Source organism: Myotis lucifugus, unplaced genomic scaffold (genome assembly GCF_000147115.1).
Source record: "Myotis lucifugus unplaced genomic scaffold, Myoluc2.0 scaffold_10, whole genome shotgun sequence".
NCBI classification, from domain to species: domain Eukaryota; kingdom Metazoa; phylum Chordata; class Mammalia; order Chiroptera; family Vespertilionidae; genus Myotis; species Myotis lucifugus.
This window is the reverse complement of record NW_005871058.1, coordinates 8294296-8315685: the sequence shown is the minus strand read 5'-3', so window position 1 is coordinate 8315685 and position 21390 is coordinate 8294296. Positions and strand designations below refer to the sequence as shown.

Here is a 21390-nt window from a genome sequence, read left to right as displayed (position 1 = left end):
ACGCCAGAATCGAGCAGATGCGGTCGGACAGCGGAGAGGCCGGTTCCGGGACGCGCGGGTCGGAGCAGGTGCGCAGCGCCGGTAGAGATGCGCGCGGCCCGGGGAAGCTGGGCAGCGGGCGCAGGGGCCGGGGGACAGGCCGAGGGGCGCGGGGTCCGGGCAGGGCTTCTCCTCGGGGCTGCAGACTCAGCCTGTGGCGGTGGCGGTGGCGGTGGCGGTGGCGGCAGCGGCGCAGAGAGAGCGGGAGTGGCGGCGGCGGCGGTGGCGACTGCGGCTCCCGGGCTGCAGGAGGCGGGCGGGGGGTGGGGAGGGGGGGAGGCGCCGATAGGGCCGGGCGGGCGCATGTGACCCAGAGCCCCCGTGAGTCAGGAGCCGTGGGCGGAGGCGCATGTAGGAGTGCGGGTGGGGGGCCGATGGGGGTGTAGTGGGGGAGTGGGAGGGGGAAAGTGATGCGGGAGGGACTGGGGGCGACCCAGAGCCTGCCTTTTCCAGCGCCCACGCACGCTGCTGCCCACGACCCGGCCCCCCGGAAAGTAACCGGCACAGCCTCGGAGAGAGTAATCTGATCTCTGAGGCCAGCAACAGCCAGGAAAGCCCGCGATAGACGCTCCCGTACCCGGTCAGGCACAAAAGTATCAAAATATCTCTTTATTCGAAACCGAGCTGTTCCTACACACCCCAGCCCGTCTCCGCAGGCAACCGGATCTGCCTGAAGGATGCCCACTTCTAGGCTCCAGGCAGCGCTGGAGCCCACCCACCCCTCTGCCCAGGTGCCCACACAGAGCCTGGGCGGCAGGCTGTGATGAACCCGCAGGTTGGGGCCGAGAAGTCAGCCTCTGTCTCCGGATGGGGCGGGCGTGCCTGTGGTGGACCCTGCCAATCTCAGGTCTGGGAGCCAGTGTCTTTGATCCCCTGGAGGAAGGGACAGAAGGAAACCCTCTGGGCCCGACTGCATTCCCACTGCTGCCTCTGCCCCATCTGAAATGTCCCGCTGCTCCACTTCCCTGGACTCATCTCCTCAGCCCCGTCTGCCTCCCCTGCCCTCCCTTCTTCCCCCTACCCCGTGTCCTGTTATGTTTAGTTTCTGATTTTTAGTGCAGGCTCTTTCTCTCTTGCCTTCTCTCCTAGGCCCAGCTGCATCCCTCACACACCACCAACCACCTCCCTCCCACCACCACCTTGCTGCCCACCTGGCCTTCACAGCTGATCTTCATTCTAGCTCAGGTATGGCTGCCACCCCACACCAGCAGCTATGCCTGCCACCCCAATTCTTTTCACTTACTCTTCTGGCTTCCTGGTGTATCTCCTAAGCCTTTCCTCAGCTCCTCCTAGGCCCTGCTGGTCTTTCCTCCTCACCCTGAGACCCCCCTGACCCCTAACCCTCATCTCTCCAAGGGTTCTCTTTGCCTAATCCCTTCCTCACCCACCTCCTCCCACAGCAGCTTTGCTCTCTCCCTAAGTGCCAGGCCCCCTGACCTCCTCTTCCTGCCTCCCTGCTGGCTTTCTTACTATCGGTGAAGATGAGAAGAACCACTGCTGCATCTATGGCTGGTCCGGCCCTATGTCTTGCTCAGTCTCAGCATCCTGCTCCTGCTCCTGCTCCTCCTTCATCCTCTGACGAATCTCATTGGCCTCGGCCCGATCCTCCTCCTCAAAGAATTCCTTGTCCAGGCGTTCCAGTTGTGGTATATGCACCAGGGCCTCCTGGCGGTAGTCACTCTCATCTGTACACGGGTTGTCCAGCAGCACCAAGGCTCGAAGCTTGGGCAGGTTTTGAAGCTTGGCGAGCTCCTGCAGGTTGGATACCATGTTGCCCCTGTGGGTGCAGTCAGGAGGGGTTCGTGGGAATAATGATTTTGGAGGCGAGCTGCCAGGAATGGAGCCTCTGGGGGAGTCTCCCATGGGCTCCAGCTTCCCCAGAAACACCGCCTCTTACAGGTCGGCCTGCCACGCATTGCCAGATTTGCTGCAGGGTTGCTGTCCAGCTCTACTCCTGTCCTGCTTCTGTCCTTCAAGGAATCCCTAAGTGCCATATTCTATTCCGCACTGTGCCCTATTTATCCTTCTGGAGCAGCAAAGCTAGGTCACAACCTGGTCTTGTAGTTGGGGAGGAGGGGGGCGTCTCCCTTGGAGGAACAGACTTCTGTGTCAGTTACACCTACTCAGAGGTTAGGAGGACTGGGGCAGTGAAAAAGGACCTGGGATTGACGCTCAAGGTAGTGAGTGCTGCGTCATGCTCCCCGCTGGAAGGAACCTAGAGGTAAGGATGGGCTGGGGCCCTGGTCGGCAAACTGCGGCTCTCGAGCCACACACGGCTCTTTGGCCCCTTGAGTGTGGCTCTTCCACAAAATACGTGTGGGCGCGCACGTACAGTGCGATTGAAACTTCGTGGCCCATGTGCAGAAGTCGGTTTTCGGCCTGGGCGAGTCTATTTTGAAGAAGTACTATTGATATTTGGCTCTGTTGACTAATGAGTTTGCCGACCACTGGGCTGGGGCCTCCCATCCTAAAGAACAAGCTTCATCTCCTAATATGCCTCCTCATACAGCTATTTTCATGTGTTTGCTTCAAGCCTGTATGAAATCAGGTTTAAATGTTTCCACTTTATCTCAGTGGAGGTGCTGAACCTCACGCCGCCGCCGTATGTCTCACTGGGAGCGCTGCATGCACTTCGTGCTGGACTGCCCTGTGCATTGCAGGAGGTTGAGCATCTTTGGCCCCAGAGGCACCTCCTAGTCATTGAGACAATGCAGCTCCACTACTCTTACTTCCAAACCTCCCCAGTGAACAGCCACGGAAAAGGGTCCACTCTCCCTGCCCAGGCTAGTAACAGGAAGACAGAAGCCCCTCCACCCTTCCAGACCAATGTGGCAGAGCTAATTAGCAAGAGACTGCTCCATGAATTAAAGCTGGAGTTGGGGTTCAACCATCTCTCCTACTTGGAGATTCTGTTTCCATTGCCAGTCTTTGTGTGTGTGTGTGTGTGTGTCCTTTTTATAAATATAAATATATATAAATATATATTTATATATTTAAATATTATTTTATTTATATATATATTTATATATTTAAATATTATTATTATTATAAATATAAATGGTGAGAGAGAATCATTGATTGGCTGCCTTCTGCATGCCCCCTACTGGGGATCAGGGATCAAGCCCACAACCTGGGCATGTGCCCTGACTGGGAATCAACCCCGGGAACCTGGGAATCAAACAGTGACTTTCTGGTTCATAGGTTGATGCTCAGCCACTGAACCATGCTGCCTGGTTCCATTGCCAGTATTGACTAGAGGCCTTGTTGACTAAGGAGGCAGTTTTCTTACATCTTTGCTTAATGAAACACACATAAAATCCTCCATCAGACAAGAATTGCTGAGAGAAAATCTCTGATCCTGAGTGCTTTTCTATCTAGAGATTTCCTTCAAATATTCTCTGCTCACATCTGAGCACATCTTGTGTTTTATGTAAGTAAAGGAGCCTTACAGGTGGGGCTCAGGATAAGAGAGGCAGGAAATGGGAAGGGGAATTGGGGTCCAGAAGATGGAGGAGCAGAGTAGAAACTTATATGGGATAGAAACAAAACATAGAGTGGGAGCCAGATTGTGTCCCTTGAGAACAGGGGCCATCTCCGGTGCCTTTAAGTGTTTCTGAAACACAACACAAGAGCTGGCATAGAGCACGTTCTCAATAACTGTGGGTTGAATGCATAAGGATTTGGGGGTCTCAGGCTATAAAGATCTCAGCGTTATAATTAGGATTGAATGCAGAAAAAAGTAAGGAAAGGAGGGATGAGGATCAGGATGGAGGATGAGGTGAGAATCTGAGAATGGGCTAGGATTGGGGGATTGGGACCGGGAAGAACCCGGTCAAAAGCTGCTCCTGATCAGGGGTAGGAGCAAGGTGGGGCCTGGAGGGCGTGCATACCTCAGGTTGAGGTACTGCAGTGATTTCATTCCCTCGGAGAAGCCACTCAGAGTGTCAATCTGGTTGTCTCTAAGGTGCAAGGTAGTGAGATTCTTTAGGTGCTCCAAGCCTTCCACCTTCTTCAACATATTCTGGGCCTAGATTCCAGGATACAGTAGATATATTGGGAGAGGGGAGAGGAATAGGGAAGGAAGAGATGTCAGAAAGAGATGCAGCAAAAGAGGAAATCTAAAAGGTAGATAAGGAGGGGTCAGGAGGGGAGTAGAGATCGGTAATGAGAGTAAAGAAATCCAGGAGAAGCTGCCAGAGAAAGGTCAGCAATAACTTCCCACTGACTGCTCATCCCACCAAAGCCACCTCTGATTAAGGAGGCGATGCCTTAACCCACCCCCAGGTCTCAGAGCCCCACTGCTCTTCTGAGGAGAAATTACTTCAGCCCCATCCCGGAACGAGGAAGCTCAAGAGTCTAAATGACTGGACGTTTAAGTGGCCTCCTTAGCCTGATGTCTGAACCTCAGTTATGGCACGTTATGCTGCTACCTGTATCAAAGCAAACTGTTCCCGTGTTATCCACACATTAGGTATTATCAGCGATGCTAGGTGGTTAGCACCTTGTTTGTTGTAACTTTGCATCGCCACAGCATCTGGCATCAAGTAAGGGCTCAGTAAATGATGCCAATTATCAGCATGATGATAAAGTCAGTAGCTGAGTCTACTAGAAGCCAAGCCTCCTGGCCTTCCAACCACAGTGCCGTCTTCCCTGCACCAGCCACCCTCAGGCCCAGGGAGCTACCAGGAAGAGGTTCTTCAGCGTAGGAACGTTGATCCCCACTGTGCTTTCCAGTTGGTTCCCTCGAAGCTCCAGTGTGTGCAGGCTGATCAGCTTTTCGGGGTCCATACCTGTCACCAGGCGGATGTGATTCCCTGAGAGGAAGGAGGGTGTCAAGAGCTCAAAGGGCCACTCTGAAATGTTCAGCAGCAGAGCCTGAGTTTTGGGAGCCTCTGCATCTTTCTCTCCAATGCCAGTTGGATATGAGGAGAGACAAGTCCAGACTTAACACGTCAGGGGCCCTGGGCAAGTGGTCTGGTGGTCCAGGGCCTGAAGGACTTGTCCACCCAGCAATCCACATCGACAACTAACTCCCTGTCCTCCCCCAACTCTTTGCTCAAATGTTAGCTTTTCAATGATGTGTGTCCTAACCTATCTGTTAGAAATTGCCACTTGTGCCCCTGATTCCTTTTACCCTAATCTATTTCTCCATAGCACACATCTCCTTTTAACTTACTGAATGAATTTGCTCATTGTGTTTACTGTGTTCATGGTCTGTCTCCCCCATCTAGATTGTAAGCTGCATGAGAATACCTCCACTGCATAGAACTGCCTTAATGAATCAGAACGTGCCTGAATGAGTGAATACGAATTGCTGTGTGGCACAGCCAAGGACCACACTGCTCACTTCTGTTGGCCCCAGGCTAGGAAGGAAGCAATCTGTGTAGCCCATCCTATGGACCCACCTTTGAGGTTCAGGATGCCCAGACGAGGATGAGAGATGCCCTCCGTGTCAGCGATCTGGTTATAGGCAAAACTGGCAATCTGCAGGTAAGGCAGTTCGTTCAGCTGGGCACTCCGCAGCCGGTTGCCGTCAGCCTTGAGCCAGAGCAGGTGGGTGAGGTGATTGAGTGCGGACACGTCCGTCAGATGGTTCTCAGATATATCCACGTAACGCAGATGGATGTAGGAACGCAGCAACTGGATGTCCGTCAGTTCTCTAGGAGATGGAAGAGGCCATGGTTAAGGGTGAGAATCCAGCAAGGACTGGCAGAGATGCTAAGGCAGAAGGCAATATGGAGATGGCTTATAATGGGGAGAAGAATGGGTGACAGATAGTAGGAGTGAAGGGGAGAAGAGAAGGTAGATGGATTCTTAATAGTGGGCAAGGACCTTGTGTCTTTGAAGAGCTGAGACCTGACACCCAGAAGGACAAGTGAGGGAGTCCAGCAGGAATCCCACATTCCCTCTCACAGCCTCCACTCCTCAGGCCAGCCCTGATGCAGGGAGTCACAGGGCTCCTGAAAAGTAAAGTTGACCCTTCCCTCCCACTGGTCCAGGATGAGAGAGATCCAGACTCTCAGCTGAAACTCCCAGGAATGAGGGTGAGAATGGAGATTGGGCCCTACATCCTCATTTCTCTCCCCTCCCAGCCCCCACCCCCCAATGCACCTCTCTTTAACCTCCAGCTTGACATAAGCATGGGCCAATCCATTGCCGGTCTTACAGAGCAAAGAAAGCCCTTCCTTCATCATGTCCTCGGTGAGGGGGGTCGGCATCCACTGCAGGAGGAAGTGCAGTCAGGCATCCCTTTCCAGCTCAACCCTATCCTTAGCCCTAGGACCTCTCCATTTCCATGCTCTCACTTCCTCTGATAAGTCTTCCTCCTCTTTCCTGTCATCTTCCCAATCTTCTGTATCCTTCTCATCGTCCTCCCTTTCCAGATCATCCTGGTCTGGCTCAAAATCTTCCAGATCGTCTTCATCTGACATCTTTCTTCCCTGCTGAAGGCTGGCGTCCGATCAAGCTGGGTCCTCGTCCTGAGAAAGAAGGTCTCCTTAGCGCCTGCCAGCCCATCAGCTCTCTCACTTCCACGGATGGGGTATCACCTCTGATCTCTTCCCAAATATGCCTCTTTCCTCATCCCTGTGAGCATCTCATTTTGACTCCCAACCTCCACTTCACATTCCCCATCTTCACATTCCAGGATGCCTTTCCTGACCCCCAAGACCCTTTCTGCTTTCACAGTGGCTCCAGCTCTCCTCCAGCAGCTCTGTCCCCCTCTTCCTGGACCCCCTCCCCCCAGTCCTTCCCATCTCCATTCTAAAGTAAGCCACGTCCTCCTCCGATCTTCCTTACCGACCCTCCCCTTCCCGTTCATCCCTAAGCCCTGCTCCACTCAGTCTTCTAACTCTCCGCCTGCTTCGCCCCGTTCCCTGTGCCCTCGGGGACACCAGCCGGACAGTCCCCAATCCTCCCACCCAATCCTCCTGCCCAGAAGGGAGCGGACTCTGGTTCCGTTCAATGACAAGCTGGAGAGGGTCTCGGCCACAGTGAAGGATTGTTTCGGAAGATGGGAAAAGGGGACGGAGGCGTTGTGTATTGTTGTTATGGCAACGGAGGGGCGGGGCACTGGACGTCCGCAGTTGACAACCGTTGAGAGAGGAGCCGCCACTAACTGAACGGGATCAGTTGACAAGTTACAAACTCACTTTCTCAAACCCAGGAACCCGGATGAGGAGCGTTAATGGCGGGGGGGGGGGTTGGGGGAGGGAACAGTGGGCGGGGCTTAAAACTGTGCAGCGATGGGGGGAGGGGCGGGGCTGTCCATTACGTCACCTGAGACCTTAAAGGGACCGGACATCCTCAATGCAAAGTACTGTGAATTCAAAAGAAACACAAAAGGCGGGTAAAGAGGGACAAAATTACCAAGGTAAGTGGTCTCGTTCCCCCACCCCCACCTAACCCCACCCCTATAGGTCCCGTCCATTCGTTATTTTCAGGCCGACCTTTGGAGTGGAAGAAGCCCAGGCCCAAAGTATCCTAGAGACCTGAGTTGGAGTCTGGACAGATCTGCAGTTTACTAGCAATTTACCAAGACGCCACTTTCTCGTCTGTAACATCGGCTTAACTATACCAACTGCCAGGGACTGAGTACGAGTCTAATCTACCCTACAGTGCTGTACAGATTGTAAAGCCAGTGTGGGAGCATTTTACTCCTCCTCATATCCTGGACTAGTTTGATGCAAACCTTTTGGGGAGAAAATCCAACATGTGCCCACTAAAATACTCCTCACACAACGCTGTCACATAAATAATCAATGAGAACTGATACCGCCAAACCCAGGCATTCAGGCCTGTGTGACTTGTTGAAGGCGATGAAAAGAGAGAGGTTGAGTTGCAACAAATATTTGGTGCCAGACATTGTGAGGTGCCTTTACAAGTGATACTTAATCCCCACACCAGTCCTGTGAGAGAGGTATTTGAAAGAAGAGGAAACCAAGACCCAGGGAGGTTAATATTTATGACACAATTCCTGCCTAGGGAAAGGGGGGAGGGTGTTACCAATCTTGTGGAATCTAATATAAATAAAACAATTAGGGAACAAAGTAAGCTATTATGTGATTAATTGTGCAATCGTGCATTACAGATAGTAAAGTGGTCTGACGGAAGATGTGGTGGGCTGGGAATCAGGAAATGTTACCTCCTGCCCTGTCCAGCTTGGGTGATATAGTTAACAGACAAGTCTGTTTTAACACACGTTTGTTAAACACTCTGTGCCAGGATGTGCCTACCGGGGACTTAAGGACAGTAAAACAGGGTCCCTTAAGGACAGTAAAACAGGGTCCCTTAAGGACAGTAAAACAGGGTTCCTTCCAGTCCAGTGACAAGATTAAGTAAACAGGTATTTCAATACAATGAAACAGATGTCATCATAATGATACCCAACACATACAGAGCTTTTACTAAGTGCCAGGGGATCATTTTATAGTACATGTGTATTCATAAGTCTATACTAATAAAAGGGTAATATGCTAATTAGACCGGGAGACCTTCCTAACGTCCTTCCGGACAAAGCCATGGTGGCAGGGCCAAGGCAGAGGCCAGCAGGGGGGGCAGTTGTGGGCAAGCAGGCTGGTGGGGGAGGGCAGTTGGGGGCGAGCAGACCAGCAGGGTGGGGGGCAGTAGGGGTGATCATGCAGAAGGGGGGGCAGTTGGGGGCAATCAGGCAGGCAGGCAGGTGAGCGGTTAGGAGCCAGTGGTCCCAGATTGCGAGAGGGATGTGAAACTGCCGGCAGTTGGACATCCCCTGAGGGGTCCCAGATTAGAGAGGGTGCAGGCCAGGCTGAGGGACCACCCCCCCCTGCACAAATTTCATGCACCGGGCCACTAGTATCATATATTCAGTGCAGAGAGTCCAGACAGAGGAAGCACCTTTGGTAAGGCCTGGAAGAGAAAGAGCTCAAAGGCTGTGCAAGGAAAGCAGGTAGTTCTGCTGGCTGGAATGGTAGGTGCACTTAAGGGGTGAGGTAGGTGCAGCAAACAGAGCCGAGCACGCTAAGGAATGAAGACTTTATCCTGAAAGCTGTGAGGAACCATTGGGGTGTTATTTTGTGTTTCATTGGCAAAGACTGAATCTGCACTGTGTAATGAGAGCTAGACACTCCATCCTCCTTCCCTAGTAGCTGGTTTAAATAGAATCTCCTTGGATTATAAAAGTAATAATTAATTAAAATTAAAATAAAATAATAGAGAAGTGTATAAGAGGAATATAAAAGTCCATGATCTCTCTCAGCACCACTCTCGTTTTTAAATAAAGTTAATGTATTAAAGATTTTTTTAAAACAAAAGTTGTATCAATCATACATACCATTCATCAACTGGGTTATTGTCATTTAATAATATGTTCTGGACATCTTTCATGTCACTAAACATATATCTACCTCTTTCTTTTTTATAGTTGTCTAGTCTTCCATTCTATGGATATACAGTAATTATTAAACTGTTCCCTATTGATGGATATTAACTCTAAAAATTATCTATATTATAAACAATGCTGTAACAAAAAATCCTCATCGATATAGCCTTACTATTCTGCATAAGTACTCTGTAACAGTACTTCCTAAATTGTAATGTGCATAGAAATTGCCTGAGTATCAGATTAAAATGTGGATTCTGACCCTGCAAGTGATGCCAGTGCTGCTTGTCCACAGAACACACTTTGAGTAACATGGCTCCATGGGATACAGTCTTAGAGGGTACAATTTCTGGTTCAGAGGGTATGTACTTAACTTTGCCAATCATAATAGGTTGAAAAATAGATATGTCACTATTTTATTTATTTTTTAATATATACTTTTTATTGATTTCAGAGAGGAAGGGAGAGGGAGAGATAGAAACATCAATGATGAGAGAAAATCATTGATCAGCTGCCTCCTGCACAACCCCCACTGGGGATCGAGCCTGCAACTGAGGTACATGCTCTTGACCAGAATTGAACCTGCCACCCTTCAGTCCGCAGGCCGACGCTCTATCCACTGAACCAAACTGGCTAGGGCAAGTTTGCATTTTTTATTATTGCTGAGGTTGTTTCTTTTTATGTGTACATGTATTTGTATTTGTTTATATTTATTTTAATAATTGCCTTTTCAGATCCTTTTCATGTTCCTGCTATGCCATTAATTTTTTAAATCGATTTGTTACTTTTTTTTGATTTGGATATTAACTGTGGCAGAAACTGCCTCTTGCCTATCTGATATTCATTCTTCCCTTTTTTCTCCCCCATAGAATTGTTTTTAAAAGCTTTATTAATATATAACTAACATACCATAAAATCCACCCATTTAAAATGTACAAGTCAATGGCTTTTAGAATGTTCATTGTTGTGCAACCATCACCACAATTAAATTTAGAAAGTTTTCATTACCCCAAAAAGAAGCCCTCTACGCCTTAGCCATCACATTCCAATCCTCCCACTCCTGCTCCTGGCAACCACTGATCCCCTTTCTGTCTCTATAGATTTGACTATTTTTACACTTTATGTAAATGAAATCGTACAACACGTGGTCCTTTATGACTGGCTTCTTTCACTTGGCATGTCTCAAGATTCATCCAGGTTGTAGTCCATATCAGTATTTCATCTCTTTTAATTGCTGAACAATATTTTATTGTATGGTTTTTAGTTTTAAATTCATCTGAAATAATTTTTGTGTATAGTGTGAGGTAGGGATCTAACATTTTCCCAAAAAGGGAGCCAATTTTCACAACACCACTCATTGATCAATCCCATCCTTCCCTATTGATTTGAAATGCCATCTTTATATATCATTATATATACAATTTCTGAACTATTATTTTCCATTGATCTATATATGTCTGGCTATTTCTGCTTTAGTACCACACTGTCTTAGCTATTGATTTTTTCTGTATATCTATATATATAAAAGGCTAATATGCAAAGTGTCCCCTTGGGAGTTCAACTGGGAGACTGGGAGTTCGATTGCTCGCTATGAAGTGCACTGACCACCAGGGGGCAGCATGGAACAAAGGAAGGCCCCAGCAGGCAGCCAGAAGGCCCCGATTGGCCCTGATTGCCAGCCAGGTCTAGGGACCCTACCCATGCACAAATTTCATGCACCAGGCCTCTAGTCTATATATATAAACCCTAATATGCAAATAGACCAAACAGCAGAACAACTGAACAACCGGTCACTATGACGTATGCTGACCACCAGGGGTCGCACGCGGAACATGGCGGGCATCAGCAGCAGGTGGCAGAGCACAGAACATGGCAGGCATCGGCCGCAGCGGGATGGTGGAGCAGGTGAGCAGGGGTGCCAGACCAAGGTGGGGCACCAGTCACTGTCAACTGTCATCGGGGCAAGCCTCTGGTGGTTACTGAAAATTCTTTGCTTCTGTGCACCGCAGTCCTGCTGGGCGCTTGCACCTGCTGCCAGCATCGGCCCCACTCACACCTCTATTTATCTGTATGGTCAGCGTTGGAGCCGCCACTCGCACCCACTGCCAGTGTCTGGCGCTGGCCCCAATCATCAGTACAATGAAGTGAATTAGTTATGCAAATAATAATAATAATAAAACCTTGAGAGTATTTGCTTAGGAAGTTTTCAATATTCAGTATTTTTGGAAGTGTCAATGAAGTACTGATGGGGTGGTCATAATAATCTGGCCACTCAGTGTAGTTTTGGCATGAAAGGAAGGGAGACATTTGAACTTAGAGCTGCAGAAGATGATCCCTGTCTTTGGAATTTACTGAGACTGCGATGGTAGTGGAACATCCATATGCAGGTGTCCAATATACCACTGGAGACGGGGGCTAGAGCTGAGCCTCAAGAGGACTGATCTTTTTGCCCCACCATGCCTTCCAGAACTGCAAGCCACAGTACTTCCTTCTCCAATGGCTGTCTTCTCACGTCCTGTGATGGCTGCGGGTAGCAATGAGGGACCCAATTGAAAGCAGTCACATTCAGACAGGGAGAGTTCCTTTTTGCTGCTATATCATAGGAGCAAGGAACCTTCTTTTTCAGAAGCCTCAGTTACCCTGGGATTTATTTTTATGTGAAATAATAAATGTTTTAATACCATTTGGTTAGCATTTCTGTGACTCAATGGAAAACATCCTGATAACACCTGTTACTTTCTTTGCATCTCTACCAGCCATAGTTTGCAGCACTTCAACAAAAGGTGTGTGTGTACACATTTCCCATTTTTCACATTCAAATTATACGCTGAAGACTAAATAACATCAATAGCTGTGATTTGCTAGTAAATGTTTAACAGGCTCCCTCCAGGGAGAACAAAAGCCCTAATTTTAGCATTTGCTTATTTCTCTGGTGTAAATATTACTATGGTGGCTGATTTCAAGCTAGCAATTCATAATATGGTATTTTCATACATGACCATACAGATAAAATAGAGTTAAATAACTTAAAGAGCTTAGATAATAGTAAAATTATTGTGGACTGAATTGTGTCCTCCCCAAATCCATATGTTGAAGCTCTAACCCCCACCTGGAATACCTCAGAAAGACGATTAAGTTAAAATTAGGTTGATCAAGTGGGCCCAAATCCAATCTGACTGGTATCAGAATAAGAAGGGGAAATTTGGACATGGGTGTACATGCATGAAGAAAAAGACTTTGAGGACACAAGACGGTAGCCATCTGCAAGCTAAGGACAGAGGCCTCAGAAGAAACTAAACTGCCAGCCAGCCGCCGGCTTGGCTCAGTGCTTGAGCATCAACCAATGAACCAGGAGGTCACTGTTCAATTTTTGGTCGGGGCACATGCTCGGGTTTCAGGATCAATCGATGATTCTATCTCATCATTGATGTTTCTACCTCTCTCTCGATCTCCCTTCCTCTCTGAAATCAATAAAACATCTCAGTCCAAGGCTTATACAACTAACCTACTTTTCTGCTTCTAAAACTCACAGACATCTCAAACTTATCATATCTAAAAACAAATTCTGTAACTTGTCCCCTACCTGCTTTTTTTTCAGCATTCCCTATATTACCATTCAGATGTTCAAACCAGAAACCTGGGTCATCCTTGTCATTTTTTCTTCCTCAGTGACACCTTCGCCCACTGGCCCCCATTGAATCTACCACCAAGTGTGATCTGTTCCACCTCCAAATGTATCTTGAATCCATCTACTTCTCTCCTTCTTCTGACACAGCTCTCTGGCCCAAACTACTATCACCACTCCCTGGAACTACTACAGTAGCCTCCTAAGTTGTCTTCCTGATTCTACTTTTTCTCTCATCCAATTGTCTTCCATGAGCAGCCATAGTGAGCTTTTTCAATTATAAAGAGAACCCTCTGTGTTAAATCCCTCAGGTTTTCCTATTGCTCTTAGGATAAAATACCTACTCATCACCACGGCCTATATGCAAAGCCTGGCAAGGTCTTTAATGGCCTTTGCTATTGGGCTTAAGCCACACTTGGGCCACACAGCCCTCTTTTCAGTTCCTCCTACCACCAAGCTCCCTCCCTTTCCAGGGCTTTCACTTATCCTCTTCTGTGTGTGACTCAACTAACTTCTGCTCAGCCTCCAGACCTCAGGTTAATCGGGACCTCCTCAGGCCTTTCCTGATATCAGTCCAATAGAATCCCCTCTTACAGTTTCATGCTTTTCCTTGATAGCAGTCAACACAACTTGTCTTTATATGTATACTAGAGGCCCGGTGCACGAATTCGTGCTCGGGTGGGGTCCCTCCGCCTGGCCGATGATCAGGGCTGATCAGGGCCGGCTGGGGGGAGGGATGGCAGGAGGTTGGCTGGCCACGGGAGGTTGGCTGTGGGAGCGCACTGGCCACCAGAGGGCAGCTCCTGCATTGAGCATCTGCCCCCTGGTGGTCAGTGCATTGTCATAGTGACCGGTTGACCGGTCATAATGGTCGCTTAGGCTTTTATATATATAGATATTTTTATTGATTTGAGAGAGGAAGGGAGAGGGAGATAGAAACATCAATGATGAGAGAGAATCATTGATTGGCATTGGGGATTGAGCCGCAACATGGGCATGTGCCCTTGACCAGAATCAAACCTGGGACCTTCAGTCCGCAGGCAAATGCTCTATCCACTGAGCCAAACTGGCTAGGGCTAGGTTTCTGGTTTGGTCTGGGTCAGATGGAGTATGGGAGGCAACCGATCGATGTTTCTCATTCTTTCTCCCTTTCTCTCTAAAATCAGTAAAAATATATCATCAGTGAGGATTACAAAAGTAATCAAAGGCACCCTCCCCTCAATTTGGATTTGCCCTTATAGATGAAATACGCTTACTTCCTCCCTCCACTTTGAGAATCACTGATGAGGAGTGAACAAAGGACAAACCAGGGAGACATCCCCAGTTAGGATTCACTAGAAAGTAGAGGTCCTGAAGGATCTAAAGGTGGAAGGAAAACAACAACAAAAAAAGTTGAGGCAGTATTTTAAAAATTAGCAAGGATAGTCTAGCCGACTGGCTCAGTGGTTGAGTGTCGACCTATGAACCAGGAGGTCAGGGCTAGATGGCCAGTCAGGGCTCAGTCCCCAGTGTGGGGCGTGCAGGAGGCAGCTCATCAATGCTTCTCTCTCATCATTGAGGTTTCTCTCTCTCTCCCTCTCCCTTCCTCTCCAAAATCAATAACAAAAATATATTTTAAAAAATTATCAAGGATAAACAAAAGGGAATTAGATGACTGACTGATTAGGGAGGAGTGGCAGGGGCACTAGCTGTTTGTAGCAGGTGCGCTATTTCTCCCGCAGTTTCTAGCCTAACCCGTGTCCCTACTTGCAGCCTCCCTCCTCCAGGGTGAAAAAAAGGTCGTCTCCCGCAGAGGGTCCCCAGACAGAGCTGAAAGGAGAGGGGGAAGGGGAAGCAAAGAAAAAGGATGGAGGAAAGGAGCCCACTACGTGTAAGGAAGCACTAGTCCCTTCCACTCCACTCCACTTCCGCTGCACGTCCGCCGGCTCAGAGGCCTCGCTTCCGCCCTGGGGCCTTTGTTCCAGGACAGAACCTTCCAGACGCGAACGCTGGCGCCGGAAGGAGGTTGGCCGGGCGGAAGCGGCGGTCCAGGGCAGGGCCCTCGGGTAAGGGCTCTCGGCTCCATCACGGCCGGCGGGAGAAGCGGGTTGAGAGGAGGCCCCAGCACCGGCCGCGGCCGCTGGGGGGCGCGCGAGCCTCTCGGGCCGCAGCCCGCCTGCCCACGTGATCCGCCCGCCCACGTGATCCTCCGGCCGGTCCGGAGTCAGCGCCCGCCCGCGCGGTGACGTAACTGGCTTCCGCAGCTCCTGGCGCGGCTGACATTTTCTGGCGTCGCCGGCTAGTCACCGCCCTTCGGTTTTGCAGAATGGCTTGTCGTTTCACCTTTCCAAGTCCCCGTTGCCGAATCTGTAAAAATTGGGATAGCTTTATTGTGAGATTTCAACGAGATCGTAGACATTTAATGTAAACTCAGCCTACTCATTAAACAGGGCAGAGGTCCCCGCCACCGTTCGTGGCGGGGGTGAGATGGTGGGCTGGACTATGCTCTCTTGGCACCAGTTCTGGGCCTTTCAGTGTGTGTATCTAGTGAAGCTGACTGTGATTCTAGTGTTTGGTTTTTAAAACAAGATTCTAGGCAGTGGTTCTCAACCTTCTGGCCCTTTGAATACAGTTCCTCATGTTGTGACCCAACCATAAAATTATTTTCGTTGCTACTTCATAACTGTAATGTTGCTACTGTTATGAATCGTAATGGAAATATCTGATATGCAGGATGGTCTTAGGCGACCCCTGTGAAAGGGTCGTTCGACCGCCAAAGGGGTCGCGACCCACAGGTTGAGAACCGCTGTGTTTTAAGATGCCTTCTCTCCGAATAACAGTACCATCTGACGGCATTCCCACCACATTTACCGCAATCCGTCTCCATTCTGGAAACAACGAGCTGACTTAGGGAGGGTGGTATGCCCGCGTCCATGTGGCACATAAATACGACCTCAGGAAATCCACACATGCAATCAAAATTCAACACATTTGTGAAGCAAGTCATCAAGTTCTCCTGTAACTACTCCAGTGACAGCAAAGTTCATGTGATAACTCTTTTTTTTTTTTTGTATAAGCAAAAGTGGAAATTTATTGAAGAACAAGTACAGACTCCCACATGGGGAGGGGCAAAGGGTCCCCTGATCACTCTTTAATGAAGACTGAAAGAGCACTAAATTTATGCCTGGAAGAAATCTGTCACTAACAATGGCAATATGTGGCAAAAAAAATAAAAATAAAAATAATAATTTTTTTAAAAGGAGGGAAAAGAAAAGCTCTTGGTCTCAAGTCACAGTTCAAACCTCCTGCCAGAGAAGACAGCCTTTGGGTGGAAGGATTTCCCAACCAGCCAGATGGCATAAGAGTTTTAGAAACCACCTTAACCTCAAAAACGTGCAAACTGTTGGTGAGGCTGTATCTGGAGCAGTGGTTCTCAACCTTCCTAATGCCACGACCCTTTAATACAGTTCCTCATATTGTGGTGACCCCCAACCATAAAATTATTTTCGTTGCTACTTCATAACTGTAATTTTGCTACTGTTATGAATCGTAATGGAAATATCTGATATGCAGGATGTATTTTCATTGTTACAAATGGAACATAATTAAAGCATAGTGATTAATCACAAAAACAATATGTAATTATATATGTGTTTTCCGATGGTCTTAGGCGACCCCTGTGAAAGGGTCATACGACCCCCAAAGGGATCGCGACCCACAGGTTGAGAACCGCTGCTCTGGAGGAACAGGCAGCAAAACCCATCCAGAGCTACTGAAAAGAATTACTGGGCGAAGGGCTGTCTTCCAGAATATCATGAACCTGGTATCTTCTAGGAGGAAAATGCCCAACTGCTTTTGTTTCCAAACTAGGTATACAAGGCCCTGGTTTGAAGGTAGCTAATACCCTTATGACCGCCCCTCCCTCCATCTCTCATATAAAGCCCAGTATGTTCTACAGGGATTCAGATCCCAGTACTGTAAGAGAAAATAAAATATGTTTGCTTGTACTGTAGCAATCAAATGTAAAGTCCAGGGAGACTGCAGCACTTCTCCTGATTTGGTTTTAGAAGGAGACTAGGACCTCAGAGAAAGGCCTTGGCTTTAGTGTTGCTGACTGCAGACAGCGGACAGCAGTCCCATGCTAAGGTACCATGTACTTCAGGAGTGTGCTCATAAAGACATCGCAGTCTTCCTCCGTACAACATCACCCCATCCTTCACTCTGCTGATCTCAGCTTGATTTGCTGTTTCAAAGCCACATCATGAGGCTGGGATTCCTCCTCTGAGCCATGAATGCTTACCTTAATATGGTAATAAGCTGGAAGAGTTGCAAGTTCTTCAGTATTGCCAGTTGCATCCTTTATATTACAGACAGGGAACAATCAAGCCTAAAACAGTCCATGCATGTTGAGAAGAATGTGTTTAGGATGTTAAGGATATTTCATTAACAAAGGAATGAAGCTCGCTGTTTCATTGTGGCCTAGCAAGTGGATAGTGGTGGCTTCTGGAAGAAACAAAAGAGCTTCTTCTTTAAAAAAAAAAAAAAATATATATATATATATTGATTTCAGAGAGGAAGGGAGAATGATAGAGAGACAGAAACATCAATGCTGAGAGAGAATCATTGATTGGCTGCCTCCTGCATGCAATCCGGGCATGTGCCCTGACCAGGAGTTAAACTATGACCTCCTGGTTCACAGGTCGACGCTCAACCATTGAGCAACACTGGCCAGGCTTGAAGAGCTTACTGAGAACCACAGAGAAACACTAATAAAAACCTTGAGGGCCCTAACCAGTTTGGCTCAGTGGATAAAGCGTCGGCCTGCGGACTGACGGGCCGCAGGTTCGATTCCAGTCAAGGGCATGTACCTTGGTTTGGGGCACATCCCCAGTAGGGGGTGTGCAGGAGGCAGCTGATCGATGTTTCTCTCTCATTGATGTTTCTAACTCTCTCCCTTCCTCTCTGTAAAAAATCAATAGAATATATTAAAATAAATAAATAAATAAATAAATAAATACGTTGAGGCCCTAGCCGGTTTGGCTCAGCGGATAGAGCTTCGGACTGTGGACTGAAGGGTCCTGGGTTCAATTCTGGTCAAGGGCACGTACCTCGGTTGCAGGCTCCTCCCTGGTTGGGCCCTGGTTGGGGCACATGCAAGAGGCAACCAATCAATGTGTTTCTGTAGATGTGTTCCCCCACGTCCCGTGTGGTTCAGGGTTCAGGATATGGAAGAGGAGCTGCACACAAATGAAAGAGAAGAGACAAGAGATAATTTGGAAATATTGGGGGGCCGGGCGGGCAAGTCCAACTCAAAGGGAAGGACTTCCACCGGTGCCCAGGCCTCGCCAGCCTTTTATTCAACTTTCGTTACACATAAAGCCCTTAGGCAGGTAATTGCAGTAACAGACAGGCTATCTTAAAGGTCAGTAAATATTAGAAGGATTTACTCTGAGACTATTTGATCAGGAAATAGCTTGAGCCCCCATTGTCAGGACTAGACAATCGGTGCATAACTCAGGCCCTTGCCATGGGTTCAAGGTTCACCAGCGTTCAGGGATCCTTGTTTGCACTTCTCTGCTAGTGAAGACAATGGGCGGCCTCCTGCAGTTTCTCTCACATCAATGTTTCTCTCTGTCTTTCCCTCTCTCTTCCACTCTCCCTAAAAAAATCAACGGAAAAGTATCCTCAAGTGAGGATTAACAACAACAAAAACACCTTGAGGACCTGGCATAGGGTGCAGTGCCCTCTCCCTCCTCCACCGGTGCTGCTTCTGGTGCTGCTTGTGTCCGCTTTGGTGTGGACCTGATACCTCTTTTGTGAAGTGGCAGCTGAGGAGACTCCAGCACTGGCCGAGACCAACGAAAAACCCAAGGAAGGAGTTAAGACTGAGAACAAGGATCATATTATTTTGAAGGTGGTGGGGCAGGATGGTTCTGTGGTACACTTTAAGATTAAGAGGCTTACACCACTTAGTAAACTAATGAAAACCTATTGTGAACGACAGGGTTTGTCAATGAGGCAGGTCAGATTTTGATTTGATTCAATGAAACAGACACACCTGCCCTAGCTGGTATGGCTCAATGGATAGAGCGTTGGCCCAGGGACTGAAGGGTCCCGGATCAGTTCTGGTCAAGGGCTAGTACTTCTGTTGCAGGCTTGATCCCTGGCCCTGGTTGGGCATGTGCCAGGGCCACATGTAGGGGGGAACCAATCGCTGTGTCTCTCTCACATCAATGTTTCTCTCTCTGTCTCTCCCCCTCCCTTCTACTCTCTCTAAAAAAAAAAATTAATGGAAAAATATCCTCGAGTTAGGACTAACAAAAAAAAAGAAAGAAAAAAAGAAAAAGAAAAGAAAGAGAACACCTGCACAGTGGGAAACGGAAGATAAAAATACAATTGGTGTGCGGTTTGGCTCATTGGATAGAGCGTCGGCCTGCGGACTGAAAGGTCCCAGGTTCGATTCTGGTCAAGGGCATGTACCTGGGTTGCGGGCACATCCCCAGTAGGAGATGTGCAGGAGGCGGCTGATCGATGTTTCTAACTCTCTATCTCTCTCCCTTCTTCTCTGTAAAAAATCAATAAAATATATTTTAAAAAAAAATACAATTGGTGTGTACCAGCAGCAGACAGGCGGTGTCTACTAAAAAGGGAACCTGCTACTTTACTCCAGGACTCTGTTCTCCAGACCAAGAAGACATTCTCAGTTAGGAAACTGCAATTTGGTTTCAACACATCTGACTACTACATACTAGTATAGTTTTCTCTATTCTTTCATTTTCCTCTTCCCCGTTCCTTTATTGTACATAAAGTAACTGATGAATGTGCACAAGCATTTGCATTTTTAAAAAACTAAATGGCCAATGCTATGTTTTGATTGACATCAAATGGAGATGGGTGGAGGGAAAACACTGGTTCTGTGAAAACACATTCTGGCATGCTCATTCAGCTCTTATCTTTATATTCCAGTAAGTTATTTTGCTCTCACTGTTTAATCAAAAAAGAACAACATAAAAATCTTTGTATACCTTGTTTGATTGGAGAATTTTAATGTTTTTCATTTATCATTGTAAAATCAAGGACAATTTTATAACTGTTTTTGTATGTGACTGTTACATGTAGGGTAATTTGTCTTTAAATAGGGATAAATTACCAAAAAAAAATGAATCCTAGTTTTTCCTTCAAGTCAAGTGTCTTGTTGTTTAAATAAACTTCTTGTTTAAAATGGAAGAGAAAAAAAAAAAGCTCGAGGAACTGATAAAATCCCCAAAAGACAAAGATATGATGAACAGGAAGAAAAGACCAGTTCAAATCTTCAAGAATATGTTGAAGTGTTCCATACTGCCAAATACCTGAATGATTTAATTTCTGAATAAAAGTGCTCTATGGAGAGAAACCTGAAAAATTACATGTGGCTAAATCTATACATTGTAAGTTTTTATAAACCGGCAATTCTGCACATAAGTATACATGAGTGTGCTCATAAAGAGAGATTGATGTTTCTCACAATACACAGCTAATTAGTGGCATAGCTTCACTCACAACCAATAAAATGAGTGCTTAGGTCCACCAGAAGACTTGTACAATACTGTACATAGCTTTCTCTGTAATAGCTAAAAACTGGAAACATTTCAAATGCCCATCAAGAGTAGAATAGATACATTGTAGTACATACATACAATGGAATACTGTAAAACACTGAACAGAAGGAGCTCCTGTTTCATGTAACATGGATGACTCACAGACATAATATTGAGAAAAATAAGCCAGATGCAAAAGAAGACATACTTTATGGTTTCATTGAAGAAGAGGCAAAGCTAATCTATACGGATAGAGGTCAAATAGTAGGGACCTTTAGGGGTATAGTGTTAGGGAAAGGGCAAGAAAGGAGCCTACTGGGACGCTGGAGATACACGTAATCTTGAGGCTGGAAATGGTGGTCACATAACATATAAATATGTAAAAATTCATTGAGCAATTTACAATTAGTGGACTTTACATGTGTTACATATCAATGAAAAATAAAATGTTATTATTGCTTGTAGCATTATGGAATGTTTGAGCTATTATCAGCAAATGTTTGAGCAGTTCAAGATCCAGTGGCAACAATTGGCGAATACCATGTTTTAAACAGTCAGCTACTGCTCAAGCTGAGCTGGAGTCGGCTGTGGTTTAGGCTCGCTTCATCCGCTTGGCTATCACACAGGTCTTGCACTAATATTCATCGTAGGCCTCGATCCACAGTCATTATTTTTGTTGTCACACTGGCAAGAATATCCAGGTGGGGTGAATGACAAGTGTTCAGGTTTACATCTTTCTTATTAATATGCTTTATTTTTTTCTCTTTAATTAATATATTACAAAATTTGGCCCTGGCCAGGTGGCTCCATTG

At 47.3% G+C, this 21390-nt stretch overlaps 1 protein-coding gene across 1 annotated transcript; it reads right to left on the bottom strand.

Moving 5' to 3' along the window:
- Positions 1-1486: 1486 nt before the first annotated feature.
- On the bottom strand, positions 1487-6470 carry LRRC23 (leucine rich repeat containing 23). The gene is made up of 6 exons (XM_023749987.1): positions 6345-6470; positions 6151-6260; positions 5445-5698; positions 4723-4853; positions 3930-4066; positions 1487-1816 (listed from the first exon to the last, which is right to left on the bottom strand). Exons 1-6 carry the CDS (start codon positions 6468-6470, stop codon positions 1543-1545), a joined length of 1032 nt encoding a protein of 343 aa, XP_023605755.1. The 3' UTR covers positions 1487-1542.
- Between the last annotated feature and the right edge of the window lie 14920 nt (positions 6471-21390).